This window comes from Tyto alba, unplaced genomic scaffold (genome assembly GCF_018691265.1).
Source record: "Tyto alba isolate M040663 unplaced genomic scaffold, T.alba_DEE_v4.0 Super-Scaffold_10, whole genome shotgun sequence".
Taxonomy (NCBI): Eukaryota; Metazoa; Chordata; class Aves; order Strigiformes; family Tytonidae; genus Tyto; species Tyto alba.
In genome coordinates, this window is record NW_024881262.1 from 1,782,728 (window position 1) to 1,808,205 (window position 25,478).

At 42.6% G+C, this 25,478-nt stretch overlaps 1 protein-coding gene across 6 annotated transcripts in view; it reads right to left on the reverse strand.

Annotated features, from left to right (window-relative positions):
* PLCH1 (phospholipase C eta 1) overlaps positions 1-25,478 on the reverse strand; it is an 84,060-nt gene that overhangs the window by 24,235 nt on the left and 34,347 nt on the right. For 4 of the 6 annotated variants that reach the window (XM_042799736.1, XM_042799710.1, XM_042799704.1 and 1 more), the window contains 8 exons: positions 20,881-21,027; positions 19,553-19,796; positions 17,274-17,403; positions 14,248-14,418; positions 7,234-7,327; positions 4,325-4,528; positions 2,691-2,811; positions 1,005-1,176 (listed from right to left, as the gene is read on the reverse strand). In XM_042799736.1, the coding sequence (XP_042655670.1) occupies positions 1,005-1,176; positions 2,691-2,811; positions 4,325-4,528; positions 7,234-7,327; positions 14,248-14,418; positions 17,274-17,403; positions 19,553-19,796; positions 20,881-21,027 (1,283 nt within the window). Of the gene's footprint in view, positions 1-1,004; positions 1,177-2,690; positions 2,812-4,324; positions 4,529-7,233; positions 7,328-14,247; positions 14,419-17,273; positions 17,404-19,552; positions 19,797-20,880; positions 21,028-24,464; positions 24,627-25,478 lie in introns of those variants that run through there. The other 2 variants (XM_033000089.2, XM_033000088.2) reach the window with 1 other exon arrangement.

The following is a 25,478-nucleotide window of genomic DNA, read 5'->3' on the forward strand; positions in this document are numbered from 1 at the left end:
TGAGTCAGCTCTGTGCTATACGTTGAAATATGTTCAAACTAACATCCAACTGAAATTGTGAACCTTGTACCCAGCTTGATACAGAGGAGAGAGGGGAAAAAAATGGTATCTCAAGAGCCCACAGTGAAGTAATTGCCCCCATGCCTCAAAGTAAATTAGACAATCTAATAAGCCACAGTGCTATTAATCAACCTCTCAAAGGTCTGCCTTGCATTTCCTTCTTATTGTATCCATCTCAGTCTTTGAAATTCCTCACAGAGGAAATCTGTTTATACTGAGAGGCTCAAACAATTAATCTTGCATACAGCACTAACTTCAGTGCTCCAGGGCCTCCTCCCTCGCTGCTCCTTACAGCCACCTTCTGAAGTGCTCTTCTTTCATAAACACAGCTGATGAACCATGAAAATAGTTTCATTTCATGAACTACTGCTCATAGCAGGGTGAGGGGGAAATGCAAGAAAACGCAAGATTTCAGATGCTTTTATATTACTCCAAAATGCTTTGTCCGAGGAGGGACTGTAGGATAATGCTTAGATACTATAGGGATATGGACCATACAGAACACTATCCACTAATAACAATTTAGACAAATTTCAAAAAGATAAAATACCAGGTTCAGATAACAGTGTCACAGTTCCTTCTATTCATAACAAGGCATTTTATATCGGTTTTCTGCTCTTCTGACTTGGTGCTAAGGTTTAAAAATAAGCACCTCTGACTAAGTCTCAGACAAGATGCTTAAGAAGTAGAAAGAATTTTCTTTCCGCTATTGTTGATATCACCTCCCTGTTGAAAGACTTAGAGAAGTACTCCGGGACACTCGCCAAGTCCGAGGTAAACAGTTCCCATGTCTCAGAAAAGCTCAGAATTTTAACTCCCTTACTGCACACGTACTATTCCACACGGTACTGCTGAACTGGTTCTCCAAAGCCAAAGAAAATCTACGACAAATATCACATGCTGACTTCTGCTGCATTTTGAACACGCCGCCAGTAGCAAGTTACCTTCACTAAGATTTTCCCTTTCAAATTTTGAGGGCTAGGAAGCTGTTTGGAATCCCCAGTGATTACAGACGACAAGTCCAGTTTGTCACCAAAAGCCTCCTTCAAGTACTGAGCGATCTTCTTTTGCTGTTGAATGCTGCAATGGTTTTCAATAGACAGTATCACCGGAAACCTAGGAACAAAACCCCCAGACGTTGTCATAACGGTGTTTTGAGAGAGAAGACCTGCACAGCTCACCGCATAAACTGGTTTAAGCGGTTTGCTTTTGCCCTGTCAGTAGTCCTCAAGCTCACTTTGGGAGGAAGGACTTTGCCCACCGTCTCCCCCCAAATCCCTCAGATAGCTCCTGCAGGTGATTCTGCCCTCTCCCTCCAACCCCACCCACTAGCACACAGGGTGACAAAGTTTGAAACCGACCACCACCAAGCGCGAGGCGCAGCGAGGGAAGCTCGCAATAAAGCCCATCAGCAACGCAATGCCTTTTGCTCTGTGGAGCTGAGCAGAAGGCACGTGAATCCTTTGCAAGCCTCGGGCAAAGTCTTCATCGGCTGGGAGGGCTCAGCCAGCTGCTCCTGGAGAAAAGCGTCTGGAAATCAACAGGATCAGAGGAACCGCTAACTCCTCTCTGTTCATCTTTTATGGATTGATTGCTGCGCAAACGAAAAAAGTCGCCTTTGTCTTAAGTGCAGCTACAGTGAGTCAGACCGAATCTCTGAAGATTCCCAGGCTCTGGAGAAGGAGAAATATTTGGCGATACTTTCCAGGATACTCTCCTAGGCTCCAGGAATTTGCAGCTTAAGTTTCCTGAGCTAAAGACATTGTTTCTGCATGGAAGAGCCTATTCCTGCCCCTGTTGTTTTCTAAACTCTTGGCAGCCCCAGAATCCTACGGCAAGGAACCCCACAGGCCAACCACACACCAGGTGAGGAACCACCTCCTTCGGTTTTGAAATCGCCACCTCCATTTCTAATCAATAACATCCAACTTTTGGGCTCATGTTTTTTGTTTGGTTTTGGTTTTTTTTTCACGTGTCCATTACTGGGTCATGGCTGGTTGGTTTCCATTTTTTTTTTTTTTTTACAGAGAAGTAAGCATTTTCACTTTATTCTCTCTAAACTACTCACAATTCTGTACACCTGCTTGTGATTTGACGCTGTTGTATACATACATGATTAAACTCCATGATTTTCATAATAAACTGTTATACGGTACCATGGCAAACGAAATAGAATCTGAACATTACTCCACATCTCAGTATTTCCTCGCAGTACATAATGAGACAGCTTTTCAATTTTCTTACTGAAATAAAGTATTTCCCTTGTATAGAGAATATTATGGTATTGATTTTTACGGCGAATTTCCCTGTGGATATGAGTGGGAAGTCCTGTTCAAAGAAAGGACCAAAATAATCTGTAGATATTCAACCATCTGAGACTGTTCAAAACATTACTGAGTTCTCAGAGCACGAAAGGTCTTTCTACCTTACGCTGAACTTCCCAACTTGATTGATGGAAAGAGCTCATGCAGTTGAACAATAAATACGACACAGGCAATAGAGGGGAACAGAATCAACTTTGTAATTCATACTTCTGTAATACATACTTCTTGATGTTGATTGTTGATTTTGACGTGGGATTAACTACACAGAACAGACAGGTGTAGCTTCAAAACTGACCCGACACTCACTCATTTTTGATGAAGGCGTATTTATTGATAGTTTCTGCCACGTCACGGAAGAGTATTTTAGAAGTAAGAGTATAGCCATGGTGAACTACCGGCTCTCCATCTGGGCCATCCCAGCAATCCACTATAAAGACAAAAAAAGCTATACATTAAGAGATGCCCGTAATCTTCTACATTTGCTGCTCATCTTGCTTGCCAGCAGAACTCACGAACAGTACTCAACCACGCAGGTGTCAACAAGTCTCATTATGACCTACCAATTAAGACTAACATGACAGCCTTTTCTTATCTCAAATGCAAAATTGCAACCTAAAACTGTTTTTTCCCCCCAATATTAAACTCCTATATATAATTACAATGGTGTAATAGGTCAAACAATGTTTACAGCTATCTCTGCTTCCAAAGAAAAAGTATTTAAAAATAATTCAGTCTTTTTCCACTCCCAATTAAACTTGCAGTTTTATAACTGACCTATAATAAGAGTAGCATCAAAGCCATCACATATAGAATGGACTAGGACAGTAATACTTTTCCTAATGAATTACTGTACCCTGGGTTTACACCAAACTTGTCACCACTGTTGCCTCCACAGGAAGTTAAAAATTTCACAAATAGAAAGCCATAGAGCTATAACGCCTAGGCTGTACGGTATCTACAACAGGTTTTGAGGTCAAGTGAAATAACATAAAACTGTGCATTCTAGTGAAGTTTCCTGAAGAGGGGAAAGGACAGCGATAGATAGGTCACCCAATTTTCTCAGATTCACTGTAATTAATTTTTAAATTCAGATTAGTAACTTTTTTCCCAGAGATAAGTTTTGCCATACTAGCCACAAAAAACTGAATTTAAATTTGTCAAAAGATTTTATTCCACCCAGAATCCTGAAAAGAAAAATACTAATGCTTTGTTATTATTTAAATCATACAGAACTTAAACAAGCAGCCAACACGATCTCCAGGCTATCAGACAAACAGCATCTTGTTTTCCTCCACCAGCACCCAGCCAACGAAACACCATCCCACCTCTACCCGGGCAGACCAGAACCAAGTTTCTCAGCTCTAAGATGGTGACAGAAATAGACACACAGCCGTGCTGACAGAAGGCACTATTTGCTCACCTGTCCTTCTCCCACAGGCACTTCTCATCTTCCCTTTGCATCCGCAGGAGGAACTGCATATGCAAACACCCACTTTCCTTTTCAGCTTATGAAAGAAAAAGGTCTTTGCTGGCTCAGCTCACCCTGAACAACGTGGATTAGGAAGCACTCCTGTGGAGCGGTGACCTCCAGCACGGGGAGCCGCTGAGCAGAACAACCAGATGCCTGCCCACTGCCTTACTGGGGCTCGCCCTACAACAGAAATGCTCCTCACAAATGCGGGACAATAGAAAACTTGCACTGACTGAGAAAAGCATAACAACACAGCAGCAGGCAGGAGAAAACAGTGATGCCTCTGATGTTTGTCTGAGAAGGTCATTCCCGGTAGAAAAATTCTGTTTAGACTGCTAGAAAACGTGAGTTTGCTGCCAAAGTTACTCAGACAGCGGAGCATTAATGGCTTGAGTTTGCCACGGACTTTGTGCTTAAAAGAAATATTCATCATACTTCTCACAACCAGCAAGTTACACTAAAAACATACCTTCAATGCATCGACAACCATCTTGGAGCACTCGTGCATACATCTCCACCCTGGACTGGGACAGCAGCTGGTCTCCGGTCAGGTACGTATTGTGAGATGAAGCAATGAAGTAGTTACAGAGGGGTTGATCCATATCCTGGTGCACTTCACAATGCAGTGGATTAAATATATCGCAAGCAGGACTGCGCATGAAGTTGGTGAAACCTTTGAACAAAGAGAAACGGTTTTGCCATGGATGCAGTACGTATTACCAAGCAAGTGATTTGCACTCTAACATTTGATTTTTCTGTTTATGCTTGTCAGTGCTAACTCACGCCTCCGAAGCAACTGTATCACATAGCTGGGATTAACCTTCCTGTACCCCATGTTTTCAACATATTAACTGCTGTCTGTGGCTTGCCTGGTTCTTTGCAAACTGAAGAGGCTGCACAGACAGACTCAGTCCACTGCTGGCACACACCCCGGTATTTCTTTTTGGAAGTTCTGACACCTCTGAGAAGAATACATTGCCAAGATCCAACCACTGTCCTCAGATAGTTTTCAAACAGCTTTGAACCAGAAAAGCAAATATAATCTAGAAAGACACATTTATAACTGACAAAAAATTAAAAAATCAACAGCATTTGCAAAATACGGCATTAAGCTAAGTCTCTTCAGAAATTAACCACCAATAGCAAAAAAAGAAAAAAAAAAAGTAGGATTCTGAGAGAAGCATAAAAGTAACAAATAGTAGCTCTATAAGAAGACTGAAAAACCCCACAGATAAATACAGCCACAGCCCAACCTATTTTCAGATCAGATGTTTCATTCAGACCCTCAAAAGGAGCACATGGCAAAAGCGCAGGTGTAAAAATTCTCTGAAACCCTGGAGAACCTCCCCACGCCAAACTTAGTGCACAGACAAGTGTGCTCAAACTGCCTTCTGCAGTTCAGACAAAACCACTCTGCTAGTAACGGGAACAGAAGAAGGTGTGATTGATTCTGTTAGAATTGGTGGAAGAAAATACCCTCTCCCACAATTACTCAGCAAGACAAAAGTCATCTTTCCATCTAGGTGCTACTGCAAGCAGACAGTATGGAGCTAAACCATGAGTCATTACTGTTACAAAAAACTGTCTTTTCCTCCTCCTCCTCCTCAAAGTGGTATCCCCTATCCCCTCCTGGGTCTTCTTAAAGCATCAGTGTAACTGAAAAACTGGGTCAGATGCTTCAGCAGCGGCGGTCCACATTTCCTGGGATGCTGAATTGTGCCCTGGAGAGCAAACGACCCGCTCAGAGGAATATAGCAGGGTAGGTGGAAGGGAACGAACCTCAGCCTCACGTTCAGCAGGATGCCGAGGATTTGACATGTGCACCGTGTTTCCCTCAGTGGACCCTTGCGATGGTAACAGGTAGGAGCTATCCTGTTCTGCTCCATCACAAGTGTAATGTCTTGTAAACAAGAGGAAGCAGAGGCAATCCCTCGAACACCGGGCAGCAGAGGAGGTGTAGGATATGAAGCCTGCAAAAGTACAGGTTTGGTATTCCGCAGATCTGCCAGGACTTCATGCTGCTGTTGATGCCCCGCGGGGCACAAGTTGAAAAGCAATCTTCAGAAGGCAGCAAGTGTCAAGAACAAAACAAAAGAAAGAACAGGCTCCTACCAAAGTTGAGAAAGATCTGACAATTTGTAGAGATCACAGGACTGAAGTGGGAGCCAGAACGCCATCCTGGCTTGGAAGCAAATGCTTTTTTTCCTGAGTTTATTGCTGACGCTTTGGCTCTGCCCCAGTGCCACTTTTTGCCGTAACAAAGCACCACCCTGATTGAAAATCCCGTGTAGACAAGGCAGCAGCCATGCGAAGGGCTGCGCGGCAGCACAGGGAACACGGGGGCCCGTGCTAGCCAAGTCACTAAGCTAGCCACTGTCCCTCTGGCTTACAGTTGTCTCTGTGCTGCAAGTTTCCCTGAGGAGGTGGGACTTGGTTTATATCCCTGTAAATCAGAACGGCATTGAACAGAGAAAGTTTTTAAAAATACCTCCTTTGAGAATGAGAAATGTAAATTATTTCTGAAGGATAGCGCAAACAACACCAACCCTGAAAACGACTCACACATAAAAGAAGCAGCAGTAAGGTTAAAGGGAACATAAATCCTTTCAGAAATGCTTTAAATGTCTTAGCTTGTTCATTTTGCTTTCTTTATTTCAGTTTAAGTGCAGTGCCCCGGGTCACACCAGAAGCTTGTTTAAGATCTGGGAGGCCCTACTCAGGATTTAAGTGCCATGGGGAAAAAGATTTCCCCCTTGCACCCAAAATCACCACGCAAATTATGCTGTTTCATGAAAGCTATCTCCTGGGCAAATTAACTCACCATGGCATTTAATCTACTTCATTCCAATTCACATTTTGATTTGATACTAAATTGGATTCTGAATAAATATACCGTTTAGGATTGTATTTGCAAACAAGGTGAAAAAGGCATTAAAACCTGAAGAAAATGCAACTATCCATATTTTATTTCACATAAGCATAAATCAATGGGTTGTACAGGAGCGATTCTAGATCTACAGAGACAGAACAAAAACTTCGCTTTTATTACTTCAGTTAGAACAGGCTATAGTATAAAATACATAGTACGGAATGGTTTATGTTTTACAAATACAGTTCGCAATAAATTCCTGCAAGCCCAAGGCATTCACGTTGCCGTGTGATGGCTGTGATGTATCGCTGTGGAGCACCAGCTGCTAATTCACCCCACCTCCTCTCACCTCTCCCACGTCTCACAACGCACCCACGCTCCTGCCTGCTCATCTCCTGCGTAGCTCTCTTGCAGTCAAACGTTATAAGCTACACCAAAACACTGCTAGAGCTTTTCTATTCCACCACAATATGTCAAAACAAAACTGATTTCAAAATCAAAAACCTTACCTTCAATCCCAAGAACATTTTGCTTCTTGTTTTCTTCTGATACTTCAAACTTTTGTATGATGTCAAGACAATATTCTGGCGTCACATTATTCATCTGCACAAAAATGACAGTGTTGGTGGACTTAACTTTAATATCATATCACCAGCATGTCAGAATCTACTTTAGGCTTCTGGGTCCAGTTAAAAATCCTTACAATCAAACACTGAGTTTAGTCAAATGTGAACAGGACAGTCAGCAAAACTACTGTAAAAGGACTCTAAGATTTTGATTTTATTTTTGTCAGTGATGCACAAGCCTCATGGCTCTTACCTTTGAGGAGAAAAATAGGAGTGAGAGGTAGCAATCACATAAAAGTTGGGTCATTTTAGTTCAAGAATGAAAATTAGCTGGTTAAGCACACTTAATAATAGTTGTACTGGGCAGTACTACTGAAATGAGAACGAGGAAGTTATATTCTCTAATATAATCTACTTAAACATGCAAAAATATTTGGCAGGGTTTGATTTCATTTTCATGCATTTTCCACTCCCGTGATTTCATTACTTCCAAGAGACTTCACTGTAATATACAGGCTATGAGATAAATAATTAGAATCTGAAATTAAAAACAGCGGTTCTTCTGAAACAAGTAAGAGTTGGGTCATCAGCTTCAACGAGCCCACAACTGAAGTCTTAACTGACTAGTGTGGCCAGAGCATCACCATACACTTATTTTTCCTTTAAAATTAAAGGAAAGAAGCAGCTTCCGTTGCTCATCTCCTCTTTTCTCACTCCCACCCCTCTTAAGTTGTAGAGAACCAAAGTGAGAACTACGATCGGGTGTATTTCATTTCCTCCACTAATACCATCACAGGATGACAATGATGACACTAAAACCTTTGGCAGTTTATTTGTGCCTTTATTCTGTTTACTGCTTGTACTCTGCATCCTTTGCCAAAGTCGGCTCAAATGCCCTGATGTGTGGAGCAGTCTGGAAGCAAAGGAACACGCAGTTCCCTCTCTTCGATAGCGTGTCATCTCTGTTAACGTGACTGCTTCAGGCAAAGGCAGGAGTGAGGTTAGTCATCATGCAGATTACACAGTATTTATTGTTTAAATCTGAAAATGGTCCCTCTGTGAACTGTTCTCTTACTAACGGACTTCTCTTTCAGATGGCAAACCCAATTCCCTTCACTCTGCTCTGCCTGCAGCCTTTGATGAATTTGTTCTTTCTGTTATTTCCTGCAGCGTGGTTTTCCCAGCATCAGCATTCAACTACATGGAAATCTTGAAGGAGGTTGACTCTCTTGATCTGGCCTTCTCTAAGGGCCTGATACTGCCAAGTGCTGAGTTCCTCCTAAAAACTAAGAAATGTGGGTGCCACAACTGACCGTATCTCGTAACACCTCAAAGGCCATGGCCAAAGTATGAAAAACTATCAGAGGAGCAGAAAAACTAGACAAGCCATCATTTGAAGCTACAGTAACAGAAGGCAAGCAAGAGAGCAGCTCAACTCATATGGTGACTCAGGCTGGAAAACTTGGAGATATTTTTCCAGTCTTACTCCCCTTCACCCTTCCCTCTGTTTTTTTCTCTTGCACAGGGAAAGCATGGCTCAGCCCATTGCTTCTCCAAACATTTTATTTATATCTCCTAGCTAAGCCAACAATCATGAGACGCCTGCAGGAGTTACACAGGATAGTAGGAAAGAGAACAATTCAGTAGAAAAAATAACTGATTATCCTAGCTCAAGTAGATGTTGCTGTTTGATTGCAAACACTATTCAGAGGGGGCCCTTCTTCAGCACAAGCTGACTAGAAATAACTTTTTCCATTATCCCACACAGCTCCTTGATGGCTGTGGCAAGGTACTTGTGTGCTCTAGGAAGAAAAATGTCTAGTCTAGTCCAAAGCCACATCTGCTAGGGAAAAGTCCATTGATTTGTGCTTCTGTAGCTTGAGAAATGACGACATAGGCTACTCATTTAAAGTTGTTTTCACTAAGGTTTTAAGTATTCCACTAGAAATTAATATCAAATAGTAATGAACATTATTGATGACTGAGCATTTAGATACATGGATTACTGAAGATGGTCAATAACGGAGCTTCCAAAGTCTCTTGGATACATGGCTACTTTTTATATCCCTGGTTAAAAGCTTTAATTCTGATGCAGGTATGTTCTTTAAGAGTATCAGCCTTTGAATAACCAGTAAGAACTTGTTCTTTAAGTAAAAGAACTGCCCATTACTTTTCCTAAAATAAGATCCTACAAAAAAAAGCAATATTGTCCCTAGTCTTCAGTGTATGAGAAAGAAGAGGGAAATCCCTTTTTATTTTGCCAACCTCACTGGAAGCAGGTCAGACCCACTGTCAAAACTCCAACGCCATCTGAAGCCGCAGAGCACTGCAACGCCAGGTAATGGGAGAGCCCTCTTCTGTCAAAGACCCACAAGCTAAAAATGGGAATCATTCTCTTTTCCCATTCTCATGGGAAAGGAAATAAGAGAAAGGAATGTAAAGTAGAAGAGAAGTTTGGAAAAAAAGAAAGACGAAGTTAGAAAAGAAGTGCAATGTTAATAAGAGGTTCCTGGAGAGGATGCCAACCCACCAGTGCGTCAAGAGCGCTGTAATGCTTTAGGCTTTAGCTGCTCACAGTTAATCATTCTGTAAGAAAAATCAAAATACAAATAAGCAAAGCAAAGCCATTCTTCCAATTTCAGTGCAAGATGATGATGTAAGGTGTCGTGACATATCAAGTCACCACATAAAGCAGTAACACTGGTTGTCCTTTCGTTTAAGCATGAGAGAAGGAGGAAGGCGTCAGCTTGCTTTCCAGCTGAGAGTTTGTGTTGCCACAAAAAGGGTTGTTTTGTGGAAAGCAGCAAGGACGGATCAGGCATGATGATCTAATATTGCCTTTCTTCTCTGATATCAAACTCCACAGTCTCTCCTTTTTTCAAAGTCCATGTACCAACACCGATATTCTTATAATTTCCTACTCTTTTTTGGGATACTGGTTCACGATATCCTTCAGTACACACTGTTTCAGATCGTAGCCTAACATACACCGACACGCTCTGGCATACACTATCTCATTATATCCCTTTAAAACTTCTTCCAAGAGAGTAGGTATAGTTGTTTCGAAATATTCATTTTCTAGAAGTGTACTTAATCCCCAGTTCTTACCACTTTTTGTCACGTTTTCACTATTCACCACATCCCTTGTTATTCCTGTGATACTGTGTAATTAGTGTAGACAAGTAATAAGAGTAAACTCACTCCCTCAGGCAGGCTTAACTCAAAATGCACTAGCCCATATTGAATAATTAAGGAAAAGCTTTACATAATTATATGTGCATGTTCTGAGGGTGTAATTGTTATAAAATTATTTCCTCTTCAGTTCAATTAAAATGAGCGGGGGCGTCAATTTTTGCCACCCGTTTCATTTGCATACAGCAGCAACCCTTTTAACCACAGAAGATACTAGTTTGGGACCAACAGGGTGGCAGGGTATTAACATTTCCATCCGGCTCGTGCCACTCGGAGTATGACAGGGCGCATCACACAAGATGCAGGCGCTTCCCCGGAGCACGCAGGGAACGCTGCTGCAGGCGAGACCTCAGCGGGCTGTCCTTCTTAACAGGAGAGATGAAAACTGTATTGCCAAGTAACTGATCCACGGTAAGGCTGCAGGTGGCAAGCAGGCACGTGGAAAACCTCACCCTCAGAAAACCAAAAGTCAGCATTTGAGGTTTTCTAACACCAAAGCAGCCTTGCATCAGCACGAGAGTCAAATAAGGTCTCTGCTACGACTGAAATAAAAGCACTCGATGTGGTATGGAAACAGCAGAGAGGAGGAGGGAAGGACAGACAGCAGACAACAGCCCCAGGCTAGCTGACCCCCCCAGTCACAGAGCAGCATCGCTATGGGGCTCCCGAGACTGGGGCAGAATGAGGCCCCAGCACAGGCCCAGAACGGCGGGCAGCTGCAGAGCTGCTCTCTAGGAGGGGAGATGATGTTTGCAGAGCCTATTTCACCCAAGCCCCACTATTCCAAGACAAGTATGAGACAAACTCTCTCAGTCCAAAGAGCCTGGACATGCTGCCGTGGAAGCAATCTGTCCCACAGCAGGGGATCAGTTTCTGGGGAGAACCAACTCAGACAGCGATATTGGTTTATTGAGAAGGGACGCTCCCAAGGGACAACGGTCGGGCATGCAGGCGTGACCGGACACCCAGGGATGTTCCTCCATCACAGCCACTTGTGCCAAGAGGACTGCAGGACCAGAAGCCTTTCCAGGAAACCAGCCTACTTTCTGCTCTTCTGACATTGGAAGCCATATAATTGCAATTTCAATAGCAATGAGCTGAGTTAAACTGCACCTAAGTGGAAATAATCTCTTTCAGAAGCTCTCTGGGCTGAAGGCAACAGGGAGCACTCCTAAAAAAAGAAGCCAGCTTAGCAAGTCAACAACAAAAAAAAAATAAAATCCTTTTGTTCTATCCTCAGGCTGCAGCATATTTAAAAGTCTTGCCAAAAGAGTAGCAGATGGAGTTGGACAGACTGTCCACAGATTTCCAAGCAGCCAGACAAGAGCAAAAACAAAATGCCGTTTGGTTGAAGGTACTTGAGAGCTGCATTAAGATTTGAACCATTATCAGCTTTTGAAGGTAATCTTGCCTTACCCGAGGACACTGTTACCACATCTGTGTTCTGAAAACATTAAAGGGTAAATCTGCTCTAACACTGCTAATACTGGGAAGTGGGAAGACCAGAGGGAAGAGGCAGAGGAAGTGTAAGGTGCTTCTAAACTACACTGCCAAGAGGTTCATCTCCAGATCATCACGCTTTTACTCCTTTTGCTGTTTGTTTTTGGAATAATGTTGAGCAGGGCATTTATAGCCGTTAGCCCTGTTCGCATTCAGCATTTTGAGCAGGGTGTAGAGAGAGAAGAGGATGCCGTATGCCAGACTTGACAGTCAACTTTTTCTTGTTGCTGCATCAGTAGTTTTATAACGTCCTTGTGCACCCACAAAGACATCTTTTCTGCCTCTTTCAAATGTTTTTTTTTTCCTGCTGCAGGTCCCCGAGTACCCTCTCATACCACTGCTCTTCAGCTGTTCCTGGGCACTTCAGCATCTCCACGAACATGACCTCCCTGGAGCATTTCTTTGCTTTCTCATCAGTGTCAGCCTTGCTGCTGCTGCTGTCAAGGGTGCTCCGCTGAAGGGCACCCAAGTAGAAGGCAGTGATTAAAAAGAAAACAAAGGAAAAAGCAGTGAGCTCAAAAAACTTTGGGCAATAGCGTAGAGGGAAAAAGATAAAAACATTTTGTGCTTTAAAGCTGTAATTAGCAAAATTGCCAGGACCAGTTTGCTTGCAGGAATCTGTGTGTTGAGGCTATCGCAGCAAGATCAGTGACGTGATAGTGCTCTGTGGTTCAGGGGGGAGGAAGGAAGAACCAGGGAGTTGTACAAGCCAGAGAATTGCCACAGTGGCCAACAGGGAGGAATTTGGCAACAAACCCGCACAGACTGTTGATATTTTATGCTGGGGATAACTCAGAAAAAGCAGTCGTTGCAGGCAGGATCCCAGAATGGCACAAGATTATCCAGTGATTGCAGGCAAAACAGCATCTATACCCAGGAGCTGAAGTAGCTTGGGATGTTAATATTTGTTTTCATGAGGCTGTTTTGGAACAACACTCTGCAAGGACACGTGGGGTGAGCAAACAACCCAGGACCAATTGCCAGAAGCCAACAAGAGTCCTAGAGTTCACAAGGTTCCTTCTGTGCTCCTCAATGTCCAGCATACAAGTTCCCTCCGTGGGCTCCACAGACAATTTCTGTAGTAACCCAGTCTCTTTCAAGATGAGCATGAAAATCTCCACTGGAATAACATATACAGGAGCAACCGGACTTTTTTTTTTTGTTCAGCAAGCTTGTTCATAAACACACTGGGGGAAAATCTCTGATCCTGACCCTACGCTGCTTCTAGAGTTACTTATGCTTCTGTTCACTTTTAAATTCCGCATCGATGTGTCTGCTTCCTGTGGTTCCCTGAACCTCACCTCTCTCAATTGCTTCTCTCTGAGGAGCTTCAGATAGAAGTGCAACCTCCAGATGTGAAATCTTCTTTGCACAAGTCCCACACACCTGTGAGGAATGCCTGAAAAACAGACTTTCCTGAAGAAAAATTGGGAAAGAAGGCAGAAGGGAAAAAAAGGATAGAGTCCTGGACATGTCGTCCTCGGCCAGCTTGGTACAATATCCATCTTTGTATTATATCACAAAAGTGTAACCTTCTCTTAAGATTTAAGAGAGATTTAGGCCACGTTTAAGAGGTGGCTCTTTGTCAATATTTAAACTGCTGTCTCGATAATAAAAGCAGCAGTCCTTATAATTACTACTACTACTGATACTTGGGAACCCCTGGGATATATAACAATATTGTAGGATTCAACTTTGCTTACAGGAAAGAGTATGCAAACACAGAGGTTCATCTTAACGTGTTACTGCATTAAGTCATGCACAGACAAACCATTTGTAGATAAATCGGAAATAGTTTGCTCTTCTTTTGTTATATGTTTCCAGCTTTAAAACATACCACAGACCATTCTGATTTCGAGAATATCTGCCAAAAACTTCACTCAGAAGAAGCATCTGCTGGAAATACAGATGTGTCGTGCCCCGCCACCAATAAACTATCCAGACAAGCTATGCCAGAGAAAGCAGCCACGCTAAGACACATGATAATCAGCTGTAACTAGGATGCGTGAATGTTACCTGAATGCCATTATAAACAAACAAACATTAACCATATTGCCCTGCCCTTGCCTTTCCTCTACCACAGAGTCCAAAGGAGTTCAAATTCTTTCTAGAAATATTTTTAGAAAACAATAAAGCCTTTAAATTTCTTTTTTGCTACATCTGTGCTTTATCCCCTCCACCGAGCTAAACTTCTCCATAAAATTCTTTCCCTACACTTGAATGTACTTATATGTACATACATATGGATGCACAGTATTCCCATACCTTTTGTTCCACCTTTAGAAACTGAGCAAGTTCTTCAACAGTGAGGTGATCCTTCTTGTCACTGTAACTTAAGAGCAGTAAGTAGAGATCTCGACGTAAGGACATCATCTTGTAAAACACTGAAAATTCTTCAAAATTTAGAGTTCCTTGGTTCTCATCTGTGTCTGCTTCCTAAGAGGTAAAGGCACTCAGGTAAGCACGTTAAACATAGGTGAATTCAGGAAACAAAGCAGAAGAGAATTTATGTACACAAACAGAAATTTAATAAATTCTAGTCCTCAAGATTCTGTTCAGACTCAAATCCTCGTAGGCTAAATAACTGCAAAATTATAATACCATCTACTGGATTTTTTGGCAAAAACAGTTACTACCGTAAAGCCACAGGTTCCCTATGAAAGTCTCAATTCCATCTTTAGTTTTGAATTTGTTTCCCATGTCAAGAGGCTCACCCTGGGCTTTATTTTTATCTCTGTTACTCTCCTGTATGCCCTGCTGCTGTCCTGGATTAAACATAGCAAGATACATAATAGTTTTACCCCGTGGCTTGCCCTAACAACAGGCTCTGACGTTCCAAAACACTCAGGACAATATCACAGTCTTAACTGTACGTTAATTCAAACCGCAATGCTCTCAGTCCTCTGTCAGCGCTCGGGAGAGGGGACAAGTCTGCAGCAGCAATAAAGCTCCACACCAAAATATATGCCCAATACCCCAGTCTTGATGGCAGTTTTTGCTTATCCTCAGAGGTAGGAAGAGAAGAAAACAGTACTTAACGCATGTCAATACAAGCTTTTTACTGTGAACATCTGCCTAAGAGGATTGTTTTGAAGATCCAAAGCAAAGAATATTTTCTTGAGGACTGCTGTCAAACATTATGTAGGTCTCCACAAAAAAACGAACTTCAGGGAAGCTACAACTCTTGCCAAGTTAAAGGCTTCAGGCAGATAATCGAGACAAAGTGAAATAAATGTTTAGAAATGTTCTATTGTTCCCATTATTAAATGTCCCTTGCTCATAGCTGTATATAATGCTTTTTCTCTGCAGCTATAAACCCCTTTGCCATTCCCAAGCCATGTTCTGTTAAAAATGGTGCTTCCTCCTGTTCGGGTCAGAACACCTTCTGTGCAGAGTCTTTTGAACACGGACTTGGCTTCGAACCTGTTGGTTTGTCTCTACACTGATACACCAAACAAAAGTTCTTCCCCAGATGGAGGGCACCCCCCCATCCTGCGATCCCTTCTTCCTTCTCAAGAAAACTCTTTCAGTTGGTTCTCTCACTTCTTCTGTAGAAGAGAGGCTAGTCTAATAGCAGATGCAACGAGCACATCCCCCGTCCGCTGTGCTTCCCGAGGATCCGGTTTTACTTTCCCTTCACATACAACACTCCACTCAACTCCGAAGCATGTGTTAGATCAGGAACCCATCTTCACACCAGTGATTCCTAGTGCATACCCAAAATGAGAGGGGCGGCCCCACACTCTGTTCCCAGATGCAGGACCCAGACTGCTCCATCAGCCTGGCCACCGCCGTGGGGGCAGAGGAGTTCCTCCGGGCTGGGGGCTGGTGGTGCCACCTCCGACACTGACGCCAAGGCACACCAGCAGAACCACCCGAGCAGATCAAGTGCAAGAGCAGAGCCGAGCAGCTAGACATCGGGGCAAGGATGTGTCCCAGAGCTCCTCTGCCACTGCCTTGATCCTGCATTAACTCCTGGAAGTCCATAGGACCGCTGGCACAAAGCGCTGCTCGTGGGGTAAGGCCTTTCGGATTGAGCCCTGGATGACTAACAGCATACAAACCTTCAACACTCCTTTTATATTCGACCTTAATAACTTTAGCCATGCCTGCGGGGTCTGGCATATTAGCTCAGGTACAGGCTGGCAGCAACTGCAGCAAAATAAAAATAAGAAAAGCAGCTTATTTTTAACCAAAAGTTGCCTCTGATTATATGAAAGCTGATGGTTGCTAGAGTGTCCTACTTCATTCCTGGACAGTTTAAAAGTGCAGACAGAACAACTACTTTTTTTTTTTTTTTCCTCTCAGCACATGGCTTCACAACTCTCTGCCTCTCCTGCAGTAGTCAACAGTGCCAGCAAAACCCGAGGATCTCAGGGAGCTGCATTTCATTACAGCTTGTTAGTGCTAGTGTCATCTGAGCTATAAACTCAGATCACAGCAAGTAAGCTGAGAAGAAAATAATGCCCAGCTATCTGGTGGCAAATGGCATTTTAAATCATTTTATATCCAATACATATCTTAAATTACATTTATAATTTGTGGGAACAAGTACAATCCGAATTAGTCTCTGCAACATTACCCCACCAGTTTCCACACTTCAAGTCTTTGGGGATTAACTTGATACTCTATAGATGTATCTCTAATGTGGATTTTATGCCAGACAAACAAAGCACTTTTGACCACAGAAGATTCTACATCTTTCCCATGTTTTATAGCAAACCAGCTATTGGCTGGTACTGTTTCTGAAGAGTTAAGAAAATTTTATTTTGCTCTCCATTATGTCCTTGGCTTATCTTTCTTTTTCTACAGTAAGGACCAGGGCTGGTGGAAAATGGTAACTGTTTTCAGACAACAGAAGTGAAAAATTGATTCTGGCTAAGTAAGAGGAAGTTGTTAAAAAAACAAACAAGCAAACAAATTCCTTTCATAAAGCTAGTTTCTATTAAGTAATTTTCTGTAAAGGAAATGAAAAAAAATTTCAATAGAAACAGTAACTTCATCATCCATCACTACCAGCATAGAACGATCCAGTTCAGAGAGATGAAAATAATAATGCATATGAAAAAGTAATATTAATGAATTGTCTTCTATGGAGTTCATCCCATTAATACAGTGTTCTGATGCATCTTTGTCTACAAAAATGTAAGACTTGGAAATAGTCTGTGAGGCTCTGGAAAGGACGGAGTTTGAAGTCCCAAGTTGCAGATCTTATTCTGGATCTGTCCGAAAAATAGACCATAACTGGCACTGTCTCACCACAACAACGCTGTGTGTCAGAGGCCACCAACCTGAAACATCTGCCGGACCTTCCTGCGGGGCAGGTTAACATTCAGTTTATGCATCAGCTGGTGGATCTCTTCAATATTCAGCAGGCCATCTCCGTTCTTGTCAGCCTCCTCAAAGGTCTGCTTGACCCAGCTACAAACACGTCAAGGAAAGGTACAAGAGGATGATTTCCTCACGGAGAGGGGAGGCAGAGCCGGTGGGCGCATAAGGGACAAGGCTTGAACCTGGGAGAAAAAGACCCTGCCCCAGCTCTTCTGGGCAGGGGGATAACCATCCTTAGCAGAGGACCTCAACATCTTCCAAGGAGAAGAACTGGGAATTATTCAACCCAGCCTTCACAAAGATGTCATCTTCAAGATGGCACCTCTGGGCAAATTGTTTGAATTGAGACCCCCCCCACTGCCTGCATTAGAGTTGTTGGGGTACACTGTGAAATAACATCCTCGCTGGCAAAGATCGGGTGCTATCTACATGGTTCTCCCCATGCTGATGCCAAACCCAAGCATTTTTACTGTATACCCTCTGGTAAAATTTGCTGTTGTACCTCCTACCTGGTGCGACTAAGACTGTTGTATCTGGGGGCTACTGGTTTCATGACTCGTCTCAAAGGAAAGAAGTTCAATAGCCATTTGCGTCAGGGATGACATTAATCTAGTGCAAGAGATTGAAATAAGGAATAATCTGTGAAACCAGCCCCAACTACATGATTATCAACCTGTGGTTTCCATAAGAACTTCATTAGAAATTAACCACTCTTGGTTTTCCATGCTCACTCCTCCAGGACTGTCACACAGCTCTTTCATCCGTATACTGGTAACTCTTCCATCTCTGGACAACTTCTTTGTCCACCACTTTCTCTCCAATACCTCTGCCCTCACCTTGTGCCATATCTTCCACAGGGCAGCAACAATTCCACAGAATCTTAAGCCACACAGAGAAAATGGATAGCACTCATACATTTGCCGTTTCTCCCCTCATAAGGGCAAAATGGCATCAAATAAAGCTAGAAGCTGTCAAATTCAGAAAACAAGAGGTGATTCTTCGCACAGCATATGGCCCATCTCTAACACAACCTCTTCTGGGATGTTCTGCAGGTTAACATGGTTTTGAGGTAACACTGAACCAGTTTTTTTCCCCCCTGCTCTTGTTACGGTTTCATTCAAATGCTTAAAACTAGTGCTGGTTTATGACAGTTATTTACAGCTAGATTCACATTAACAGCCCCTTTGCACTTACATTTCTGCTACTAACTTCTCCTCTGAGAACATACTCTAAGTTTTCAAGTATTACTGGGCTTGTTCCAATATCTTCTTCCACTTCTCCCTTCATTCTGCTTGAACTTCTCCACTTTTGAACCAGTACCTTTTAGTCCCTCTTTGCACATATATCCATTTGCAGCTTTTGCCAAGTTCTAGCACTAGATGGAACTAGTACAGGGTCATTTTTTCTCCAGTCTCCCAGCTGCCATATTTGATAACACAAACAAGACTTGAAGTGATGTTTCACCAGGAGAGAACATACAGCAGAGATGTACAGCTCAGAAAAAAAGTCGTGGATAAATATAGCAAGCTGAGTAGGTGTGCAACAGAGCATGCAATATATTCCCCAAATGGATCTGTGCCTATCTTGTATCAGAATTAAACACTGAAAACATGAATTAAAAATATCTGAAGTACGTATATACTCCAGGAGGAGTATTTACAAGTGACCACTTTGTATTTCTGTGTGGGAGAAGAGACAGGTTATAATTTTAATCAAGGTGGGCTTGGTTTGTTTGCTTGGGTTTAGGGGGAAGAACCTTATTTGTTTTTAACATACCAGTCAGCACTGTTGTGAAAGAAAGCACATCAAGAAGATATTCAATGGACATGATCTTTCCAAGAAGCTCATTCTGGTTATTAGACCACAACAAGCATTTACAGAACCTTAAAGATCTGTGCTCCTGGCAATCAATGGAGGCTGAGAAGTACACACACATATCTGACATACACTGACTAAGAGAAACAAATGACTGGTTTGACCCTTCCATAAGAATTTCACAAACAAAATGCAAGCCTATCCCCTGACTCCAATGGAATTTAATCCAGTCCCTAAGGCACAGCTGATGCTTTATTGCACAGATAAGTGTCCATGTCAAACCCATTACTCAAGTTTCCTTTGCAAACAATGGCAAGGTCTTTGGTCACTTAACGGGAGGTGAAAGGACACCCTATGCTGGTCACTAAAAAACAAGCCAGAAATACTGAAGCAGAAGCTGGAGCTCGGGCTCCTGAAAGGATACTGATCATGTGTTCTCTGTCGCTTAGCAAGAGAGTCCTCATCACTTATTCCAGCCATCAAATATTTCAGCCCTGTGATCCAGGTGCGAGCTTCCTCTGGGTTAGATGTAATCAGATCCAGTGACTCCATGTGGTTGCCATGGTAAATGGTAAAGCAACAGCTTGGGTCAAAGTTCCCCTCTGCATGGCGGTGGAAGATTTCAGACTGCCGGCCTTCGGTGACTTTGTAAATGGAATCAATGACGACTGTGGGGAAAAGGGAAACCAACATTGACGTGCTTGGATAACTACCCAACTTCCTTGTGTTTTTAGCAATTCTAAATTATTCAGGCTAAGAGTCATTAATTTTTTGGGTTGTGTTTTTTTTTTTTTTTTTTTTTTTTTTAGTATTACATCTTCACATCCAAAAGCGCTTTTTGATATCTAGTTTTTATCCTTGCTTTGGCCAGTGTGCTGTCTTTTGCTGTGCACAGTACAGCTGCATGAAGGTAGGCAGTGCGGGCACAGCTCCGAGTGCCCCCTGCTACATTCAGGCAGCGCAGGCGACCGGGAAGGGAGCACGAGGAGACAGACACCGAGTGTCTTCCATCCATCAGGGAAACACTGCGTAGCTCCAGAGGGACTGGTCCCACCACAGCCGTGCTTTCTACAGCAGGGAGAGAGGGATAGCCATCGCTGTGTGAGGGTAACAGGGCTCCCAGTGCCGTGGCACCCAACAGCTGTGCTGTTCAACACAGCCCCGCTCAGTCGCCGCACGCTGGCCCAGAAACTTCAGCTGCCACTATCTGCCTTCCCAACTTCTGGTTTCTAATCTAAAGCCTCCATGACAATTCTATGAATTTCTAGTCCTTATTTTATTCAAGAAACCACTAATTTGAATTTTTAATTTAAAACAGTGCAGCCGGAACAGTTCCAATGAGAAATAACGCTACACAATAACTTCAAGATGTAATAATGCCTAAAGAAAATCATCACAGTTAAGATGATGAAACCTCTGACTAAACTCTCCTAGATTCTGCGTATAAATTTGTGATGATACATTGAAAAGAGCTCTGCATCGTTTGTTATCAAGTCCCTCCTCAGTTTGCTTGTAATTCATACAAACGTATGGAAAATGTTGACATCTGACTGACCCACGCTCCCCTTCCTTTCATAATCCTGAACTCTTACTAGGTGGTTAAACTCTACTCACACTCTTGAAAACCTTCACAAAAGTATCACATCACATTTAAAATAAGTATCAAAAAGCACTTATTTAATTGATCCCTCTGTAATTCACATTCTAATACTGAACCGTCCCAGAAATGAAAAAGAAATATTAGAAGTTTACTTTTTGCCTTTTCACTTTTTCTGGACGGTCTCCAACGGATGCAGGTTCTGTGCTCATCCAGGTAGAAGAGACGAACTAGTCCTTTGGTTCCACTCTTCAGCTTAACCATCTGAGTCCCAGACTGCATAACACTCATGCATCTTTCAACTGTGAAGCAGAACAGAATAAATTCAAATAAATGGCCATCCAATTCCATTAATAAATTTACTTACTAGTTTTCCAACATCTGCCAAGCATATAATTTTTTTTACTTGCACCTTTAAAAGACAGAAACTAGTCACTGCTGTGTGAGACATACTATTTCTTCTTCACTACTAGCTTCTCCACACAGGAAACTTAAAAAAAAAAAAAAAAATCAACTGTCAAAACACCTTCACAACAAAGGAAGCAAAGAAAACTTTACCATACGTTGAAGGAAAATATTTTATAGTAATTCCATGCTTATCTCATTTAAGTATTTTTATATTATTATACACAGTACTATAATTTCAAATCCCAGCACTCTGCAAATTTTGAATGGCGAGATGATCATTCAAACTCCGCATTCCTTTGGGCTCTGTAATCCTTTAGCTTTATCTTGTGCTTTTGACACTGTTAGAACTGCTGACAGAATTATAAATAACACAATCCCTCCTCCCTGCCACACACATTTACACTCTCTCCAGCCTTCTACCAAATTTCAAGCACATACTGTGATGACTTCTTCCTTTTATCCACCCATCCCATCCGGGATGATAAGGCTTTGTTTCTCTATGCTTTGACTAAAATACACCCATCTCTTCCCTTTCACCTCACATCTTCCCTCCTACAGTTTTCCAAACGCTACGATCAAGATAACATTTCCTCTTGATCTCAGGATATATCCATGCTCTTAAATTACCTTCTCCTCTTTTTATCCATTCACAGCCTCTCCTCACTTGATATCACTCCAAATTCACCTCCCAGATGATTTGTTTACACTCTGGCTGGCTCCCAAATACTACTTGGGTCTCCCTATTTCTTATCATCACCCTTCTCTTCTCCACTTCTCTCTTCAGTGCTCCTCTTGGTATCACAACAAAGCCTAGTACGCCCTCCTGCTCCTCCCTGTCAGAGCCAGGATTTATTTTCTCAGCTCCTGACACCCCCTGCTCGGTCCATCCCCGCAGCAAACGTGTGGCCAGCACATGTCTTCCAGCACAGCCACTCGACCCCGAGGCCATCCGTGAGGGGGAACAAGCCTGCTGCTCCTTCCAAAGCGCCCCGGGGTCAGACGCACTCCGAGCAGCATCTGAAACATCACTCAGACAGGGGACGGACCAGCTTCCCCGGGGCTCCCTCGCACAAAGGCCTTCTTGGTGGCAAGCCAAACTCCACAGCAAATAACCGCATCAGAAGCGGTGCTTTTCCTGAGTTGTTTTCCTTCTCGGAGGAATGAGAGGACTCGAGCTGAGCTGAACGGGACCAAACTCTTCTGACAGCACAGATGTGCATGAATGCAACAAATTCATCCTTTATTATGTCCATAAATACATGGCCTTCCCTGAATCATCACACATGCCAAATGAATAGGTAGGTTTGGAAGTGCTTTAAGATGAGCCAAAAAAGGGATAATATATCAAACTAGAAATAGACGTTATACAGTATCCACACGTTGACAGAACAGTTTTAACTTGTATCTCTGAAGATGCACCAAGTACCAGGAAGACAAGCCTTTACACCACGAGGGATGGAAAACTCAGAACCTGAAAGAAGGAAGAGTAACTGAAGCAAAAACACGTCTCAAAAACTTGTTACATATGCACACAGAGGCACACCTTCTCTTGGCAGACTGAGCCTTTCACTTTGGAACTGAGTTTAGATCAAGTCTGCCTTGCATTCACACCTAACAAACAAGCAAGCCCTGGCTTCCAGCACCGCAACACGGCTCTCCATAAGGAAAGGTTGTACCGGCGTGCGTGGGTACGCAGATGTGAACTGCTACATTAGCCTGGCATACAAACCACACCAGTTTTTATTTCGCTATTAGGGCGCTCCGTTGCAACAGGGTTTTAGCTCAGGAAGAGCTTTAGCAACAAGCTACTCAAAGCAGAAAATCTGCTGCTTTGCACCTAAGGCTATCAGTTGTTAACAGAAGTCTTACAAAAATAACTAATTCTCACATAAGTCTTTCTATTATCATCAGCTCATCTATCATAGAAAAAAAAAAGAAAAAACAACTTGTTTCACTAAGATGTTGCTAGCAAAAAGCAGAAGAGGGCTACATTTTCTTTAATGTAAGAAAAGCAGAAAACGGGCCACACTCAGATGATTACAGCCAACAAAACCATAGGGAGAAAAAACAATTTTCAATTGCCTAAACATTTCTACATCACATTTGTAGTTGATACAGATGCATTTTACACACACGTTTTCAGACAGAATTCAGAATCAAAGTTATACGGAATTGGTTTTAAAGCACTTTTTTCACAAATAGAGAAGAGTGAAAGAAATCCAGTTCCTGGAAAATACCTCAACAATCTCCATTTCTCAAATGCCATCTGCAATAAGTCTAGTGCCCAAGTAAGCAGCATCTTTTCTGCTTGCACTTTTCGAGTTCCAAGAAAATACCATCAGACCACAACCCCTTAAAAAAGAATAGTAAATGTGTAAGAAAGTTCATTGCCTCATCCCCACTGTGTAGGTGTTAATAACAAAAAGAATCCACTTCAAAGAACAGACTATGGTAATAGAAATGCCACACCATTCACAGGCCCATTGGATTTCAGCTCTGCAAACCATTTACAAAATACACCATCCTCCCCTTTAAGCTATTTATAAAAATATAAGCACACAAAGAAAAAAAGTCTTTTTCAAATCTATTCCTAATATGCTAATTTCAGTCTCTAGCCAGACACGAACAAGAGAGAGACGCCGCACATTAGCATCTGAATGGGGTGAAGTTATTGAACGGAGGCAGTTCAGAATAAAGCTCCAGAAGAGCAATTCAAGAATGCTTTCACTAAGGAATAGGAAAACCGGTTCCAGAAAAGCATTTAATCCTCTAGATAAACCACAAATACTGAGTAAATGAAGCAGCTCCTCAGTGCAGGTGTATATTAAAATTTGAGAAAGCAAGACATGGTTTCCATTATATGGTATTTTCTAGCACTAAGACTAGATGTGCGTTTTTTGTCCAAAGTCTGAAAATTAATTAAGTCCAACTAGAATACACTGTAGTTTGTGTGTTACAAGTACAAAGGAAGTCAATCAATCTGGAAGTTAAAACAAAGTATTATGCTTATGCATTGTACATTTAAAGCTTTACTTCCAAATGAAAAAAAAAAATCTACCAACTACAGTCACTTCTGTTTCCAGTTACGCAAACTTATTCTTGACAGTCTAAAATCACCTCAACAGACATCCTGTAGTTTAATAGGTTTTCATAATACTGTAATACCAGTCTATTTTTTCCTCTCCACACAACTATTTGAAGCAAAAGAGACCTGAATTCAAAGAGCCTTTCTTAATTTTCAGTTCAAGCGATGCTAATCATTCTTAGTACTATACACATCTCCTTTTCAGAAGGGGCTGCTTCTCTATCGAACGCTAAACCAGATACAAACCCATCTGTGCCAGCTGGACTTTTTCTGAAGCGGCCACACTCCCCAGCACATGGTAGACCTCTGAAGCCAGGAGAAAAGCCATCCAAGCCCCCGGTAAATCCAGATGTTACTTGAAATCTTGCACGCTAGGCAGATGCTATTTATTCTACCTGACAACACTGCTCCTCGCTGCTGAATAAATCAAGCTGCTGCCTGGGAACACTAAGCTGGAACTCTGACCACTAACCATACGCGGCCTTACGTTCAAAAAGCACTCTAATCCGCCCCAAATCAGCCAACCCTACCTTCCTTCCAGCTCTGCTCTAATCTATCCCCATGTGCAATCAGGTCTTTAATAACCAGGGAATGGCCTAGCACTGCACCCTGCAAGAATCTCTCACAAAAAAGTTACAGCTCTCTTCACAGGTTTAACAGCCCTTCCCTGGACGAGCCCTGTTTTTCAATCGTTTGTAATTAATTTGGTTTAATTCTCAACAGTCATAGTTATGACGTGCACATCTGCTTGCTGTCGTGCTTTACCACAAAGCCTTTAAAGCATGCAGGACCCTCTAGTCGATACTAGAAGGAAAATCCTTAGGGAATTAAAACACAATACCAGGCAGCCCTTCCAGTAAAACAGAAATGCACTTTGACACACAGGGCACATCACAACATCCTCTCCCCATAAAAGGTGTTCATCCGTGATTAAATAAATACGCTGGTCACTCTGGAAGTGGGGCCGGCCGCGGGCAGACACCGGCTGGGACGCTCGGCGCGCACTAGCTGCCCCATCGCCCCAACGCTGCGCCGAGGTTCTCGGGGTTACCCCAACTCCTGAACGCTCGGCCTCGCCGTGCCCTCAGCCCTTCCTTTGCCACGGAACCCTAAAAGCAAGCAACAGCAGGAACGAACGGGTTTGAGATTTTTTGCTGCCTTATTCGGGGTTTTAGTTATTCAAGAAAATACCATTGCCCAATCACTAGTAGCAAAACTCTCTATTGCCAAGAGCCTACAGCAAAATCTTGATGGAATACA